We start from the raw sequence: 18,594 nt of genomic DNA, 5'->3' as shown, positions 1-18,594 counted from the left end.
TTTCACTGGCTTTACCATATTTAAGAGTTAATACTAGTAGTATTTTTTATCCATTTTGATTCTTCAAATATATGATGTTCAATTAATAAAAATGTATACTTTGTTTTACACCCCTACGAAGAGCTAGAAACACATTATCTCGTTTCTTCTCGTTGTTCATTTCCTTCTTTTCGAATTCAAGGAACTTCTCATAGTACTTCTTATTTTTTGTCATATAAAAATATATTTAGATTCTTCAATTATTCAGGGTGTATATGTAAATCTCTTTAATTGTAATTGAGCATTTTTTTATTTCGGCAGACTATATATATGAGTAATTTGAAATTTACGGATAAATTTAATTTTTTTATTAAAATAACGATGAGAATTTTCATCAGATAGTTAACGATCCGTGATAAATTTGAATCTTCTTCATCTTAAAATGCATTTTTTCTGCTTAAAATTATTGTCGTTTGAACACTTGCAATATAAAATGGACAAATTCGGCTCTTACTAAAATTTAAAGGAAAGATTTTGGTATTTAGAGGAAAGATAAGATGGAGGATAAACAATGATTTTAACTGTCGTCTTACATTTCAGTAATTGATTTTTTTGGCATGAGGAATGCTTATATTCTAAGAAGGAATGGGTAGAATTGGGTGGCTGGATGATGTAATTCAATGTTGATATTATCATGCTTCCTTTTCACGGTCAAAGGCTTTTAGTTTCAGAAAGATGTTGACTTCTATACATTGATTGTATAATCTGTTTATATAGTGACATTAATCTATATAAAAATGTCTTGGGATTTGAACTAAGCTCATCTGATATTATCCAAACAATATTCGCCATGTCTTATTTCTCAAGCAATATAATTCCCACTTCTTCATCTGAGTTCATACAAATTACATTATAATCTTGTGTGTCAATCACAATAAGTACACTTATGTAAGCTTGCTTACATTGTTGATTCCAATTCTGAATATATATATATATATATATATATATATTTGTGTAAGTTTTACTTCTCCTGAAGTCAAACACGTAAAATTATGAACTTCTTCACATATCACGTGGATCTATAATTTAATTGATTTTAACTTATCTGGAATTGAGACATTATTATTTTGTACGTATATATTTATAATTATGTTTTACTTCTCTCAAAGTCAGACAAGTAAAATTATGAGCTTCTTCACATACCACGTGGATCTATAATTTAATTGATTTTAACTTATCTGGAACTGAGACGTTATTATTTTGTACGTATATATTTCTAATTAAGTTTTACTTCTCCGAAGTCAAACAATTAAAAATTATACATACGCGATTAGCCAAAAGAAAATGAATCATTTCTTTCTAAGAAGAAGAATGTACAACAAACTAGCTTGGATTATAAGTGATAAATAAAATTAGATATTTGAACAAAAATGGTCACTAATTCACTACTGCACAATTGAATTCTCATTTTTTCTTTTCTTTTTTGCTGCTAATTCGAAACTCCTTTAATCACAGCACGTGGCAAGGGTCTACGTGTCATCACGATGATGCATGTATCCACGTCAGCGTCTCTACACCACCCAACTTATGATCCGTAACCCAGACCCGAATTAATATCCGGATACCCGTATCTTATGTGCTCCTTCGTTCATACATATATTTCTTCATTCATTTTTCTATCTCATTTCTCCTGATAGTCAACAGTAAATCATCGCCTAAAATTTAGAGACAAAAAAATAAAAGGAGAAAAAAAAACAAAATATTACCAATAATAGCCTAATAATTCGGAGATTTGTAATAGAATAGCTGTTTTTTTTTTACTGAGCTACATTTCAACTGTTAACACATGGCCGATGCTCTCCGTTAACTTTAACGGTCATTTCTACCGGTTTCCATAAACGGCGACTTATAATTCATCAGTTTCCATAAACGGCGATGAGAAACTTTTCGGTGAATCCAAATGATTACAAGCTTCTAGAAGAAGTAGGTTATGGAGCAAGTGCAACTGTTTATAGAGCGATCTATCTTCCTTTTAATGAAGTGATTGCAGTAAAGTGCTTGGATCTCGATCGCTGTAATAGCAATCTGGTTTGTCTCCTTTTTTCTCTGTTTCTTATGCTTAAGTAAGGTGTAGATATGTGTTTTTTTTTTTTTTTTTGAGTAATTTGACTTTGACTTGCGGTTAGATGCATTTTTAGTTTATCATATGTGGTTAGAATTGCAAATTAGCTATAGAGATCATAGAGTTGAATGGACGACGCTTCAATTGTGATTTCCTTGTTTTGCTTTGAAATTTGTGTTTTGACTTGTGGATTGGTTGATGTTTTGCTTTTGTGATGTTCAAGTTTTGATGCATTTTTAGTTGGGAAAAGGGTCAAATATACCCCTCTACTTTAGTTTAATGGTTAAATATACCCTCCGTTAGTCAAAGTAGATAAATATACCCCTGCCGTTAGTCAAAGTAGATAAATATACCCCTGCCGTTAGTCAAAGTAGATAAATATACCCCTTCCGTTAAGAAAGTAAACAAATATACCTCTCAGTTGACAAAATCCCCAATTCCACCATTAATTACCCGATTTAACTTAAAAAACCCATCCCCAGCGCCCGGCCAGCAAATTAAATTCTTTCCACCCAAATATACCCACCAACACTACAACCGACCCAACGGAACAACCACCACCACTTCCACCGCCACCGCCACCGCCACCTTAGCACTCCCCCTCCCCCCTAAACAGTTCCGGCAACAATGGTAAGTTTCTCTACCGCTATTTTTCCTTAATTCTCTTTTTTTATCCACCTTAGACCTTAGTTATTGAAAAGTTAAAGAAAAAATGAAAAGAAGTCCTGACGTTTTTCCTGGAAACAAAGTACAAAATAAAAAAAGAAATAAAAAGATTAAAGAAAAAACAGAAAAAGGTAAAAGAAAGAGAAAGGAGAATATTACAGAAGAATTTCATGCAATTCGATTTCGCCAATTTGGGGTTGATAGATTCATTCTTCTTTACTGTGACCGGTTTTCTATACATTCTTTTTAGATTTTAAAGGAGAATAACTCTATTTTGAATGTATTCTAATTCAACTCTCAAACAAAAGGAAATAGGTTAGGTACAACTCTGGTTTACATTTCCAGGATTGTTGCCGGAACTGTTTTGGGGGTAAAGGGGAAGGGGGAGTGCTAAACAGTGGTGGCGGTGGTGGTGGTGGTTGTGTTGGGTCAGTTGTAGCGGTGGTGGGTATATTTGGGTGGAAAGAATTTAATTTGCGGGTTGGGCATGGGTTTTTTAAAGTTAAATTGGGTAATTAATGGTCGAATTGGAGATGTTGTCAACTGAGGGGTATATTTGTTTACTTTCTTAACGGAAGGGGTATATTTATCTACTTTGACTAACGAAAGGGGTATATTTATCTACTTTGACTAACAGAGGGTACATTTAACCATTAAACTAAAGTAGAGGGGTGTATTTGACCCTTTTCCCTTTTTAGTTTATCTTAGTGGATATATGTGGTTAATATTGCAAATTTGGCTATAGAGATCATAGAGTTGAATGGACAAGGCTTCAATTGTGATTTCCTTGTTTGCTTTGTCTATGCTTAAGCAAGGTGTAGTCTATGTGTTGTTTGTGTTTTGGTGATGGAAATTTGAGTTTGGCTTATTTTGACTCGAGGATTGGTTGATGTTTTGCGTAGTTTAGATGTTTTTTTTTGTTTTTTTTTTTGTTTTTTTTAAGTGGATATATGTGGTTAGAATTGAAACTTGGCTATGGAGATCATAGAGATATGTGTTTTTTTGAGTTTTGCTGAGGGAAATTTGAGTTTGACTTGAGGATTGGTTGATGTTTTGCTTTGCGATGTTCTCGTTTAGATGCTTTTTTAGTACATCTTAGTGGATATATGTGGTTAGAATTGCAAATTGGCTATAGAGATCATAGAGTTGAATGGACGAGGTTTCAATTGTGATTTCCTTGTTTGCTTTGACTTGATTTGACTTGTGTTGGTTGATGTTTTGCTTTGTGATGTTCTAGTTTAGATGCATTTTCAGTTTATCTTAGACGATATATGTGGTTAGAATTGCAAACTGGCTTTGGAGATCATAGAGTTGAACGGAAGAGGCTTCAATTGTGATTTCCTTGTTTGCTTTGACTTGTCATAGGTCCGTGTTAGCCCCACGTGATGTTGATTGAACAAAGTCAATGATTTTGTTTGTACTGGCCTTGTATTAATATTACATTGTTGGAGTTCGTTGGCACTAATAAACGGACAAATGAGCGAGAGTTGATTTACGTGTAACCAGATTACAAAATACAATCAATTGTGATTTCCTTGTTTGGTTTGACTTGTCGTAGGTCTGTGTCTTTACTTGATTGAATAAAGTCACTGATTTGTGTGTTTGTATTGGCCCTGTATTAATTTTACACCGTTGGGAGTTCTTTGGCACTAATATACGGACAAATATGGAGCGAGAGTTGATTTACGTGTAACCAGATTACAAAGTACAATCAATTGTGATTTCCTTGTTTGCTTGGACTTGTCGTAGGTCCGTGTCTTTACTTGATTGAACAAAGTCACTGATTTGTGTATTTGTATTGGCCCTGTATTAATTTTACACCGTTGGGAGTTCTTTGGCACTAATGCATGGACAAAAATATGGAGCGAGAATTAGTTGTGTAATCAGATTACAAAGTATAATTAATTGACTAGGCTTACGTCTGAAGTGGCAGCTGGTTTTATCTACCGATAACAATAACCGGCTTTGGAAGCTTTAAATCTTTTTCTTTTGATTTGTAGAAGCTTTAAATTCTCTTTTTGAACTCTTTTTGGATTGTGTTTTTGTGTCAAAGATTCCGGTTAGCTAGGTGTTCCGCTGATGATGTATGCATCTGAAGTTCTCTTCAAGGGCATAAAAAGAACATATAAGATCTTTGGCTATTTTGAAATGCAATTTGTTCCACGTGTATGGCAATTCATTTCCTAATTTTACTTTTGTTGTTGGGGATCTTTTTAAATAGAAATAATAATATGCTACAAAACTATTTGGCCGGGGTGGGGGTGGGGTGGGGGGGGCAATTCACACCTAGGTAATTTTTAGTTAGATCAGATAACAAAGGATAAGAAGTGACAGAGCGACTTGTATTGAGTGACACATTGATCGACAATGAAACGGACAACAAAACTTTACAATAGTTTCTCAAGTACATCTTTGATGGACCTTTATCTGAGAAGCCCATGGATTCGCTCTACAAATACCATCACATTCCAGTACTTAAAATGAATCCACATCATCCCTGTCACCATTAATCCTATTTTATCTGGGTATTCTAGCTATCAAAATTTGGTTAGCGGATTTCTCTCATCAAGTTCTTGTTTGACTTGTCGCTAGTAGAACACCACGATATTCATCTATTTGGAGTTATTATTTTCAGTAATGAATTGATCTTTGGATATCTTTTCCTTCTTAATAAGGTAAATACAGATTTGGTACAAGCAATTGATAGTCCCCTTACTATAACCAGCGCGAGGAAAATATTTGAGAAGAAGTATCCCTGAAAGTAACCATGACCATCTGTGCTAGTTCTATTTTCGTGCCAAGAAATTGTTGTGCTTCTTTTCACTTGTGATAGTAGTTCATTTTGGTAGGTTGATCAATGCCTTCAATGTAAGCACCTACTAAAATTTATTAGGTCAACGTTATCAAAGGCAAAAAATGTAGAAAGCTGTCAAGTGTTTGCTGTTGTTTTAGCTTTTAGCCAAAGCATGAGCTTTAGAGGTCATTTGGTAGGTTGTACTAATCAAATTAGTCCTTGTATTAAAATTTAGTCCATCCAATACAATGTTTGTTTACTCAATTCAATTTAGTCATACCTAATACATGGATTACTTATTCATCATTGGGGGGGGGGGGGGTGGCGCTTATCTAATACCGAGGAAACCAAGGAATTACTTATACCGGGTTTAGCTACACCTGGATAAAACCCCTAAAATGACCAAACTACAACCTCAAACCCTTTTCCCAATTACATGAAATAGAAAATCCCACAAATATTCAAAGGTATAATTGCAAAGAAGATTTTGTACAGTTTTAAACCAAACACAAGCTTAGATTATACATTGTATATCTAATTTTTAATACAATGAACCAAACACTTGATAAAAAATAATCTCAGCATTATAATCCCTGCATTACTTGTCTTCGTACCAAACGACCCCTTAGTGTAGTAAGGCGCCGACGAGAAAAAGTACAATATGAGATAAGTAACTAAAAACATAAAAAGTAGTTATATGGGCCACAGAAGTGGAAAACTACAATTACATAGAATATACAGAGTAAAATCCATATCAACAAGTTCAAATCTATTTTAAAATGTATGATCTAGAAGGAAGCTTTTATTCAGATTATTGACGGATCTATTTTATACTAAAATTCTGATTTCATAGTTTCTAACATACTCATCCATAAGTTGATAATATATCCTTGTGGCCAATGAAGTGGGTGCAAACCGCAGAGACCAGGATTTAAATCCTAGTAGAGACCAAACGCACTAGGTGATTTCTTCTTATCTGCCTAAACTTTGGTGGTACCTGTGTTGATGGGAGGCATCAGGTGCCCGGTGGAATAGACGAGGCGTGCACAAGTTTTCCCCAAAACCTCCCTTACCAAAAAAATCAGATTGCTACTAATATTTTTTATACTTATCAGGAAAAAAAATTAACTTATAAGTTCACATAATATATCAATTTTTTATCTATTTTATCGTCCTCTTTAAAACCATTTGGCTAAACAACATTATTCAAAATTCAATTAATTTGAATGTTAAGGACTAGCTTGTCATTTGCAACTTCTACCAGCAATCTTGGATTGAAAGTTCCGACAGGGAGACACTGGTTGTGGATGTCGCTAGATAATTTCATTTCCATGTTATTATATTTTAATTGGTGTGTGTTCATTTCATGTCATAGTAACCTGCTAAACTAATTGCTTCTGGTACTTGCTCTCCACTCCTATCAAAAAGAAGAAAAGATCTCATATATTGTTTTTTTGGTAAAGAAAGATCATATATCCTCTAATTGGAATTCTATATTTTACTTGATTCCTTAATTTATGAATTAAAGATTAACAACTTTCATACCTTATTCCAAAAAAAAAAAAAAAAAAAAAAGATTAACAAATTTCAATATCAATTAATGAATCCCAAGCTGTTTAGGACAATTATATGACTCCTCTTTATTCATTCAACTCTATTCAGGCTTAGTTTTAATATCATTTTAAGACAAATTATAGAGGTTTTCTTAAACTGGGTATTTTCTAAATCTCACTTTTTCCACTCGTACATGTCTCCACCGAAACAAAAAAGAGAAGTGAGACAGTAGCAATTAAACCTTAATCGTGCCATTTCGATCTTTTCCGGCCATAGTCTGTTTTCAGCAAGTTGCATGCATTCATAGAGAACAATAACAACAACAATAACATATCTAGTGTAGTCCCACAAGTGGGGTCTGGGGAGGGTAGAGTGTACGCAGACCTTACCCCTACCTTGGTAGGTAGGGCGAGAGAGTGTAAGTCTTTTGAGAAAATTTCTCTCAATGTTATTTTGGTCTGCGTCAACTCCTTTGGAGGAGTAGAAGCGTCAAGGAAGGCTTCTTATAGTTACAAGTTGAGGTGTCATGTTATAAAGACTGTTCTTGTAAATGTATTTCTATTTAGGTAGGATCATGCTGCTATTTTGCAATAGGGGGTTGAAAGAATTTTACTTCTCCACAGGATGACATACGCAGGGAAGCTCAAACGATGAGTTTGATAGACCATCCTAATGTGATAAAGTCATTCTGTTCATTTGTTGTTGAGAGCTACCTCTGGGTGGTGATGCCCTTCATGGCTGAGGGGTCTTGTCTACATCTCATGAAAATAGCATATCCAGATGGATTCGAAGAATCTGCTATTTGTTCTATGTTGAAGGAAACTCTAAAGGCGTTGGAATATCTCCATCGGCATGGGCACATCCATCGAGACGTTAAGGTTTGTTGAAACTGATGTTCCCTTGTTTCTGATCCTCAAATTGTGACACTTGTGGTTTCTCTACCACTTTTATTATCGCAGTCTGGGAATATATTGCTGGACACTAATGGGGCAGTAAAGCTGGGCGATTTTGGTGTTTCAGCATGCATGTTTGACAGTGGTGATAGACAGCGGTCTAGAAATACCTTTGTAGGAACTCCGTGCTGGTGAGCATATACGCATCCTTTCAGTCAATTACCATCAGTAATTGTTTCTATGCAAGTTTTTTCGTGGTCTACATGTCCATCAAATACTTCTATTTTGTAGGATGGCACCGGAAGTTCTGCAGCCTGGAACTGGATATGATTTCAAGTGAGTTTTTTCTGTCGCGGTGCAAGATCTTTGATGATTTCATATGTTATGATGTAAATTTTCAATTAGTGGTTGACTGAGAGCTATTTGAGAAAGCTGAAGTCTGAATTCCATTTGAAATTGTATCATTTGGATTACGTTAATGAACTTTTAGTGCTGAAAGCTATTAAGTATATGCATTTTAATCCTGTCGCTGAATTCAAATGAGTTATCCTCTTTAGTATTTGTTTGAAACTAAAACTGGAAGTATATTAATTGGTCACTAGGTAATGCTAGCTAGAGTTTACGTAGACTTATTCATGCTGTAATGATGAAGCTTCCATCATTCCTGATGACATGTTGTAAGCATTTTAATTCATTTAATAAGCAATTATGGTTGATTAGAAATTTGTTTATGGATATGTGGTCTTTCAGACTTCTGTGATAACTAAATTTTGTTTTACTTGAAGTTGGGTAAATCAATTTATGTGGCACGTAGAGTATTATGTGATTTTTAGTTTATGTATAAACAAGTCTAAATATTTAATGATTTAATCTGGTAATTTTAAGTGCTTAAACCAGTTATCAACATGCTCTAAGATGAGAATTCTGAATTTTGGCATAAAGGTCTACATTTTTCTTCTTGTCTAAGTGATATGTTTGTGTACTTATACAGGGTAATTCAAATATTTATATTATTGATGCTATTGACGCTAATTTTCTTCCTTCTACAGGGCTGATATTTGGTCATTTGGAATAACTGCCCTGGAGTTGGCTCATGGTCATGCACCATTTTCAAAGTACCCTCCAATGAAGGTATATATTTATTTCCAAGAGGGGTCAACAATAATACTTTAATTTGGTGCTTGAGTATGCATTATTTAAGTTACCCTTTGTTCTCTTGCCACAGGTACTACTGATGACAATACAGAATGCCCCTCCTGGACTTGATTATGACAGAGACAAAAAATTCTCTAAGGTATGAATTCCCTTTTTCTTTTGATAAGTAAGTATTAAATTCCAGTTTCATTCAACTGTACCGCCAAAAAAAAACAGTAAGCGTCGTTTCATTTGCATTGTACATGGAGATATTTGCATATGTTGCTCTGCCACGTGCTTAAATCTTTATCTTGTGTGTATGGAAAACAAAAATGGTTTTTACTTGTCGTAACAGTCATTCAAGGAAATGGTTGCAATGTGCTTGGTGAAAGATCAAACTAAAAGGCCAACCGCTGAGAAGTTGTTAAAGCATTCTTTTTTCAAAAATGCCAAGCCTCCAGAGCTTTCTGTAAAGAAACTCTTTGCTGACTTGCCACCTCTTTGGAATCGAGTTAAAGCCCTTCAGGTATTTTCATAGTATGGTTGTTATAAGGGTGCTTAGTTTTCCTACTTAGCATCGTCTAATGCTGCTTGATGAAATTATTGCAGCTTAAAGATGCTGCCCAACTAGCTTTGAAGAGAATGCCTTCTTCTGAGCAGGAAGCATTATCACAGGTTTGTGGCAATTGTTCTATCAATGACATTGTTCATTAGTGCTCAATGGTTATACCATCTAAGTTCGCGTGCATTTATTTGTTGCAGTAGCTGCAATACTATTCTTCTGTGAGCGAAAATGCCATTTTGCTCTAAACTTAGTTTTCCATCTTTGATGAGAAAATATAATCAGCCTCTCAATTATGAATTACATATCTTTGGATCTCCATTTTTCACTTTTGAACTTTTTGCATTCCATGAAAATCAGAGATATCAAATTGGTTAGAGTGTATAATTGCTAATTATAACTGTCAAATTCATTCTTTTGGTTCTTTTTTTTTTTTTTTTTTTTTTTTTTTGGGGAATGTTGTACTTTCTCTTCTTGTACACTTTCGATCCTTTGGACTTGGGGATAGTATGTTGATGATGTACCTCAGGTTTCAAAAACAAAAAACAAAAAGGATGGTGACAATGTACGCAAATAATGTTCTTATGTTCTTAGCCGAACGGGTTGCTACTTGCATTCTGTCTATGGCCCTTTTTTTAAAATCTAAAAGCAAGTAAAAGCATTTCCTTCATCTTTTGCCCTTTTGCAAGTGTCTAATTTGCATGTAGGCTAGTCTTTCTCTTTTCAAGTTTCTTTTTCTGTGGCATCTGAAAGTGAACAAGGTGGGGAGTTGCCTTCTTTAAATTTTTCCCTCCGCTTTAACTTTTTGTTGTTCTTCACAGAGCGAATACCAACGAGGAGTTAGCGCCTGGAACTTTGATCTGGAGGATTTAAAGCTTCAGGCTTCACTGGTATGTATGTGAGAGGCGTGTCTTTATGTCTGATACAGATGCTCTTTCACTTTTGCTCCATGAATTTTGCCATCCATATTTAGTTGTCTCTTGTTTGCTGTGGCAGCTACAGGAGGATGACGAAATACAAGAAATTAAGGAAGAAAATGATACCATGAAAGCTTATATGAACTACAAGGTCTTTGCCAGTCTTTTTCTGAAATATTTTAGTCCATTTTCAAGTGATTCACATCGGCCTGGAACCGTTCTCTTATTTGCAGGAGAAATCTATTGCCATACCATATGCTGGAAAATCAACCCCTAGGGAAGATTCTAATGCCAGGTATATTCCTTTTCGTTTTGGCCAGGCAGATAGAGTTAGTCGTAGAAAGATATCAAATTAGTAGCTGTTAATTTCAAGGGGGAACTGATGCCTTGTTTTGAATTTCCAACTTTTAACGAGCTTGAATTCCCTGTATTTTTAGGTGTTAGAACTAGTTAAACCATTTTGGACTAACTATTGTACTCCCACTGCTTCATTTAATAAATTCGTATTTTCTGGATGCGGCGTTTAAGATGTTAATATGACTTATATATTATATTGATGGAATAAATATTAAAGTAAGGCCAAATGCATCGGCAGCTCCTTCTGGTCGTCAAATTTTTTCACTTGAACACCTCAAGTACTCCTTGTTCCATCTAGACACCTCTGGTGGGCCTCCGCTGTGTCATTTAAGCACTTTTGCCACAATCAGCCAAATATGTAAAAATGTGTGTAACACACTCGCCGATGACGTGGCAAAATGACAAATTAAGTTAGGACATCTGGCGTTTGATCAAATAATAATATTAAAATAAATTTTGAGAAAAAATTAACATTTGAAAAAAGAAAAGAAAAGAAAAACTTATTTTCTAAACCCTCCCAACCAATCATATTATACACACACCTAAATAATTACTACAAAAAAGGGTTTTGACCAATTAAACAAATCTATTTAGCATGCCACCCCCCACCCCCCATAGTCGTCTTCTCCGCCATACCCCTCCTTTTCCATCATCTTTTCTGCCACCCCCCCTCGGATATGATCGTCTTCTTCACCGCCCACTTCCTATTCCTTCGTCCTCAGAAAAAGCAAAGAAAGTCCCCACCACAAAAACCATCTTTTCATTGGTCCAATGACCCATCTTCTTCTCTGTAAGAATATTTCCATACAGAACACTCTATGAGAAATGAATTAACAGCATTGAATTAATCAATCTGAGAACGTTACGAATAAAAATCAATTACCCATTTGGTTTTTTAATCAACATGGGAACATTAACCAGCTGTAGTTTCAGTACATTGAACTTAAGGCTCCGTATGAATCCTCCAATTAGTTATAACTTCAGTCGAAGAATCCGAAGCAAATGTTGAAATGAAATTTTGGTAGATTGATTATTAGGTGTAGCAGTAGTGGTGGTGAAAATGGCAGCAATAGCGATGGTAACAGATTTGAGTCGGAAAATCCGACCTCCATTAAAGGGGTAAGCTTGGTGATGGTAGAGAAAAAGAATGAAGAAGAAATAAAAATTAAAAAAATAAAAAAATCTGTTTTTGCTTTTCACGCGCTTGTTTTATGTGAAAATCACGCAGGGTGCCAAGTCAGCAAAAAGTGTCTAAATGGCAGAGTCGGGCCCTACCGCAGGTGTCTAAATGGAACAAGGAGTACTTGAGGTGTTCAAGTGAAAAATCTTGATGACCACAAGGGGCCGCCTATGGGTAGCATGATACTGAAAATATCATGTTTGGTGTTCAAAATTTGGATACACAAAACGAATCTTTATCATAGAAAGTTGTGAAAGACTTATAGACTATATTACAGAATGGTGTCAAACATTTTGGACTATCCCACAATACAACGTGTGTCATACAAATAGAGGCGCAGGATGTATGTGTTTTCATGTTTAATATTGTTCTGAGAGTCCATATAGATGTTTTTAAGTTAGTTTGTTCGTATTTACGTGGAGAAGGATAGAGGGGTGAGCCATTATCTACCGAGTTTCAAACCACGTGTCGCCGACCCTCAGGTGTTTCTCGGTTATTAAAAAAAAAAAAAATATTAGTTTATCCATGATATCCTCTCTTCTGGGGCGTATATGTTTTTCCTGTGGAATCAAGTACAAACCAGGTATTATCAGTGTAATTATTTATCTTCTTCAGAAATAAAAAACATCAGCATATTTCATGAGAACTAATTGCTGTCTCCTGGGATGAGTATTAATAATGGTTTTGTCATCATCACCAAAATATGATAGTTTAGGTAATGGTTATGCATGGGCTATGATTATGTTGCCAGTAGTTATAATTTTATTTTTGGTCAAGGTAGGCCTTGGAGTATTATCAATTTATCATCTCAATTTTAATTTTTGTTGACACAATTTGTTCCCAGTGAGCAAGAAAGTGTTGGTGAAGTGCCATTAGCTGAATATGAGATCAAGAAAGGAAAAGCTTTGGAAAGTAATCCGCTAGATCCTGGTCATTGGGAGAAAAATGGACTGAAGAGGAATACATCAAAAACGGAGTTGCCACCCCTAACCTCAGACAAGGATGCTTTACCGACCAAGAGTAGAACGCAAACAACAAAAGCTCGTCAAAGTCAGAGCGGACCACTTATGGCGGGCATTGTACTTAGTCACTCGGCATCAGAAAGAGCTCGAAACTCCGAAAGGTTCTGTATGACTCATTGTTTTACGGTTCTACTGTAATCTTACATTGCACCAAGACAAATTATTTAAGGAAAACAATTGCACCAAAACTTTAACTATGAAGCTTCATTAGTATTCAGGAATCGAATAGCCTTTCTTTCAGTCCATTTTCAACTGTAGGGTGAAAGGATATTGATGAGAACTGATTGCTCAAACTTGGTCTTTCTACCATCTATCTGGAAGGTCCCCTATTTTTTTTAAGAATGTTTCTTTGTTGGAACATAAAAGATTTCCATGATAGAAGGAATTCTCACAGGCATTTTCTCTAAAATCAGTGCGTTGGATACATTTTATAGAGGCTAATTGCAGTGTATAAATAATCCAATAACATTCTACTGTAGTTCATTGCGCTTTATTTGACCATTTGCATATCGAAATATGACTGTTTGTTTGGACTACTGTTATCAAAATGAGAACTTTCAGTGAGGTAGCTTATGTTTCTCTTGCAGAAGTGAGATTGAAAATCAACAACCAGGAGATAAAGCCAATCCAGTGCGAAGAGCACCCAGCTTTAGTGGCCCTTTAATGCTTCCAAACCGAGCTTCAGGAAATAGTTTATCAGCTCCGATTAAATCATCTGGGGGTATTAATACTTTCAAGACAAGTTCATTTTGCTATTGTGTGTATGACTGACAATGGTTTATATGAAAACTCTAGGTGACATGCTAACTATAGGCAAACTTCGCTTTGCAGTAATGATTATTTTTATCTGTTCAGGATTCAAAGATTCTTTGGATGATAAGTCGAAGCCAAACTTGGTCCAAATAAAAGGCCGTTTCTCTGTAACATCAGAAAATGTAGATCTTGTAAAGGTAAATCATATTTTTTCATACTTTTTTCTTTTGGATGACTATCTGCTAACTTAAATATGTATGTTAGGATATTCCGTTATGTACAGTTCCAAGACGATCTTCCCAAGTAAGTGGTGTGGTGTTTCCTTCTCAAAACAACTGAAGTATTTCATTCCTGCAGTATCTTTGACACAAGATTTCTTCTGTGATTCCCAGGGATCACCACTTAGGAAGTCTGCTAGTGTTGGAGAATGGCTGGTCGAATCTAAACAAATGGTGTGTGTATTGTCCCTTTCTTTGCTGCTGCAGTAAGATAATGTGAATATGTTAACTTGAGCCCCACCCTAGTGGTGCTATTTTGTCTTAACCAAGTGAAAAAAGCAGTGAAAAAAGAAAGAACTTAGAGCCTCTTTGGATGGGCTTAAAAAGAGCAGCTTATAAGCTGAAAACAGCTTATAAGCCAAAAAAATAAGTTCAGCTTATAAGCTGGCCAGCCAAACACTCAAAAAAGCTGAAAACAACAACTGTTTTCAGCAACTTATAAGCTAAGCCAAACGGGCTCTTATTGGTTTCAAGATTGTCAAACTTACGGGGTCTTACAGGGTTCTTGAGAGCTATAATAATACTCCATTTTTCATAAATTTTCAGCCACCCTGTCAACCGCCCAAGGAACTTGGCCCTAATAATGTTCCTGCTTCAGTTCTCATGCCTCACCTGCAAAATCTCTTTCAACAGACGTCAATTCAACAGGTAAGGCATCAGTGTGTAATAGGGATGCAACATCTGGATCCTCTGTCCACCCCCCCCCCCCCCACCCCCCCAAAACACCACACACACAGAGAGGAAAAAGCCCCAGACAAAACAAAAACAAGAATGTGTGAAATTCAAGATTAACTATCCAATTCTATTTCTCTGGTTGTTCTTACTCTTTATTTCTACTGCATTTGTTATCAGGATCTCATTGTAAATCTATTGAGTAGCTTGCAACAATCTGAGGCAGCAGATTGTAAGTAAACATTGGGGATGAAATGTTTGATGTCCTTATGTAAAGAAATATGTCTACCAATAGTAACATGGATTCAGGTTTACTTAGATTGAAATTTCTTATTCTGTCTCAGCTTCTCCAAATGGAAAGTTGTCTTCCCAACAGCGCCCAGAGAACAATGGAACTGTAAGTACATGCTTTTGCTTTGAAAATTTGCTAGCTTTAAGACTTTAGAAAATGCAAATGTTTATGTGGAGCTACATAAATATTTGTCTTTTATCACATGGCAGCCGTTCATTTTGATAAAGACACTTCCGTTTGCAGGTTGAAGCAGCCGTTTCTGAAAGGGAGAAGCTATTGCTAGTCAAAATATCTGAGCTTCAGGCTAGGTCAGTCCGCTGTGGACACAAATCAACTGTGGTGCATGCTTCTCACATTTCTATGTAGAATTCTTACTTAAAGAACTGTTCTCTCTACTTTGCAGGATGATTAATTTGACAGATGAATTAACTGCAGAAAAAGCTAAATACTGGCAGGTGATTGCATACTCAGTTTCTTTGATCCAAAGTCTATCTAATTTTAATTGGATTGAAGAAAAAAAAACAAGAATAGACAGAATAGAGGTGTGTTGGGTTAAACGGACACCAAATACTTTCGGGGTTAGGACCAATTCGTGGTTACCTTCACATTCCCTCCTTCCTGATTTTGGTGTCAATTGGTTGAACTGAAGGAGAAGAAAGTTAAGGTATTAGTCTTTAGGCTTGGTGCCAGTTGGGTGAAATGAAGGGTTGAAAGAAAAGAAGAGAAACATAAAGGTACAATTGCCAAGAGCTTTGGGTACAGCTGTATAAAGTAGAGGTAAAAAAAGATACGTGAAAAGTAAAATAAAGATATAATTCTAATGGATAAAATTGGATAACATGGAGCGCAAAAAGTAAAAGAGTGGTGAAGAAAAGAAAATCCACTGCTTTCTAAATTCTTGAATACTAATTGGGGGAGATGAACGGGTAGAGTGGGTAAAGCAGCAATTTATGATCATTTTCTTTCAATTTCCCGATCTTCCCAAAGAATGTATCGTTGCAAGAATATGATTAGTTTCTCCATATGTTTTTTAACATTTCTTTTCCTCCCAAACATGAGAAATAGCATGGAAATGTTTCCATAAATAATAATTATTATAATAATATAATATTTATAATAATAATAAAGCACCAATTGTGTGGAGATGTCTCTCTTTTCCTTGATGAGAATCAGGTCAAAAAATTAGGTTAACAACAATTGTAAGGAGGGAGGGACGGCTGAACAAGAGAGGTTTATTAGCAGTATCCAAGTGTTTGCTCATTTATTAACAATGATTTTTCATCTGCTACCAGTTGCAGCAGCGGTTGCAATGTCAAGTTGCGGAGAGGATGGGGACAGAAGAGAATTGGAATATCGATGAGAAATGATACTTATCATGTGTGAACACCTCGTATATTCAGGTGTCTATTTGATGTTGCTAGAACAGGCAATTTTGAATTCTTCACTCATCATTGGACAGACTTATCAGCATTGTTCGCTTTTGCAGGTTGAAGTATAGGAAGAGGCGGACTGTACTTATTCTTATGTCGCTGAATCATGCACTTGTCCTTGTTGAATAGCTCGCGTGGAAGAATCCATCTCCAAGTGGCAATAAACAAAATAATCAGTGCATAGATCATTTCTTCATTTGTTTGACGAGAGTACGAGCTGAAAACAAGCTTCTTGTGCATATTCACGTCTTCCAATCCGGGGGATTATTTACTTAGATCTAGAAGATTTTGGAGAAGATCCCGGCGGGGAGAGGAAGGCAGAGGGGTTGGGGTGGAGGATTCAATTCCTTCCAATTTTATTTGTAGATCCTTAGTTTATGTTGTAGTCAGTCTGAATGTATACATTGAGTTGTAATTTTGTAACATATCATAACAAATGTGATCATGAGATGTATTAAATAATGCCTTTTAGCTTCACAAGCATCCCTCAAACTGGTCGATGCCTAACATACTTGTGGCCGCTGCCAAATTGCCAATTGCATAAATGCAGAGATGCATCAATTACTGTTGGATCCCATTGAATCTAAACAACTATAGTCGTTTGTGACTTGTGAGTATGGCCTTCTAATTCAAAAATAATTATGTAAATATTGCCGTCTTAGAACTGTTAGTATTACATTTTTGTGGAATCCCAGTTAAACTCATTAAAGTGTTCATTAGTTCTTTTTTTTCGAATGCCATGTGTACCAGCTAGCTCTATGTTATCAACATAACTAGGAAGCAATAGCCTGTGCTGTGCATGGGCCCAATATATTAATTTCACATAGATAACCTGTTTCTAAGTATTATTTACAATTATTTAGGGCACTTTCGCTTAATTAAATAATATAACAAAATTTTATTAATGAATTGTGGTCCAATCTTCTTCATTTTAGGCCTTATTTTTTTCTCCCTATCTTTCTCTCCCCCGTTCTCACCAAACGCATCTATGGACCCCCATGCCGAAAATATATTTGGCACTCAAAATCATAACCGGAGGATATATATATATATTTTTATCCTTAAGCCTTTGAATTTGAAGGCAAGACCTAAAAGCTGACTACACAGGAACACATGATATATATATATATATAATGGAACTGCTACAATAAATTTATAGAAAACTTTATCTAATTATCTAATTAAGTAATCACAATTTCCTCAGACTTCTATAAAATAGCTGTAAAAAATGATAACAAGTTACAAGAATCAACTAACAATATCTATCTCTGAATCTTTAATGTAGTGATTTTGTTCTAATCGATATTATTAGACTTACCTATAAAAGAAACCAGAAAGAAAAATTATAAGCAGGTTTAAATGATTCTTGGAAAAGTAATTTGAAAAAACAGAGCACAGAAAAAGCATCAACAATACACCATCATCCAAGTAGTAGCAAAAAAGAGTAATACTGTGATAAGGAGTGAATAAATTTAGAAGGGGTATAAAAGTAAAGTGTTAAAGTTACTGCACAATACAAATGCAATACAAATACAGGTGAAGCCCACATGAAAAGAAGGTATTCCAAATGACTATAGTAGGAGATACAGGGGTCCGGAACAAAAATGATGCAAAAAATTTTTTTTTTTAACCAAAATACCCCAACAAAAAAATGTTATATAATATATATATTATATATATATATATATATTTTATATATATAATGGAACTTAAATCACTTAATGTAACGGTTAAGACTTCTTAAAATAGTCTTTAAAAATGAGCGCAAGAATCAATAAAATATCGCTAAAGAACTTTTCTCGTGTGACTATAGCGCGAAAGATTTTCTTGCGTTACGATATAACGCTGTGATGAGTGAAAAATGAAGGGTATAAAATCGTTATAGTCATCAACATAAACGATCGGGTTACCATGACTATGGTCCCCTCCGGTGGGTTGAAAGAAAAAAAAAAACGGCCATTGACGAGAAAAAAAGAGGTGGTCCCACTT

General features: G+C 35.3%; 1 protein-coding gene across 3 annotated transcripts; it reads left to right on the top strand.

Moving 5' to 3' along the window:
* The first annotated feature begins 1,701 nt into the window (after nucleotides 1-1,701).
* On the top strand, nucleotides 1,702-17,196 carry LOC132030705 (serine/threonine-protein kinase BLUS1-like). Of its 3 annotated transcripts, XM_059420436.1 has the most exons (23): nucleotides 1,703-2,067; nucleotides 7,739-7,993; nucleotides 8,075-8,199; nucleotides 8,300-8,344; nucleotides 9,058-9,139; nucleotides 9,234-9,302; nucleotides 9,498-9,668; nucleotides 9,752-9,817; nucleotides 10,526-10,594; nucleotides 10,701-10,772; nucleotides 10,855-10,916; nucleotides 13,003-13,281; nucleotides 13,768-13,901; nucleotides 14,036-14,130; nucleotides 14,198-14,236; nucleotides 14,326-14,385; nucleotides 14,758-14,859; nucleotides 15,064-15,115; nucleotides 15,228-15,280; nucleotides 15,419-15,483; nucleotides 15,579-15,630; nucleotides 16,468-16,575; nucleotides 16,662-17,196. In XM_059420436.1, the coding sequence occupies exons 1-22, from the start codon at nucleotides 1,915-1,917 to the stop codon at nucleotides 16,540-16,542; spliced, it is 2,175 nt and encodes a 724-aa protein (XP_059276419.1). In that variant the 5' UTR covers nucleotides 1,703-1,914; the 3' UTR covers nucleotides 16,543-16,575; nucleotides 16,662-17,196. The 3 variants fall into 3 exon arrangements, with proteins under 3 accessions (XP_059276420.1, XP_059276421.1, XP_059276419.1); XM_059420437.1 differs by lacking the exon at nucleotides 14,198-14,236 and having other exon boundaries at nucleotides 1,702-2,067; XM_059420438.1 differs by lacking the exons at nucleotides 14,198-14,236; nucleotides 14,326-14,385 and having other exon boundaries at nucleotides 1,702-2,067.
* The last annotated feature ends 1,398 nt before the right edge of the window (nucleotides 17,197-18,594 follow it).

Source organism: Lycium ferocissimum, chromosome 9 (assembly GCF_029784015.1).
Source record: "Lycium ferocissimum isolate CSIRO_LF1 chromosome 9, AGI_CSIRO_Lferr_CH_V1, whole genome shotgun sequence".
NCBI classification, from domain to species: Eukaryota; Viridiplantae; Streptophyta; class Magnoliopsida; order Solanales; family Solanaceae; genus Lycium; species Lycium ferocissimum.
Note: the sequence above shows the minus strand (reverse complement) of the source record. Positions and strands in the feature narration are given on the sequence as shown.

Excerpts from the sequence above, each read along its gene's own strand:
- LOC132030705 (XM_059420436.1), top strand. The coding sequence starts at position 1,915 with ATGAGAAACTTTTCGGTGAATCCAAATGATTACAAGCTTCTAGAAGAA. Across the intron at positions 9,818-10,525 it reads AGCAGGAAGCATTATCACAG|AGCGAATACCAACGAGGAGT; the intron begins GTTTGTGGCAAT and ends TGTTCTTCACAG. Across the intron at positions 15,281-15,418 it reads GCCCAGAGAACAATGGAACT|GTTGAAGCAGCCGTTTCTGA; the intron begins GTAAGTACATGC and ends TTCCGTTTGCAG.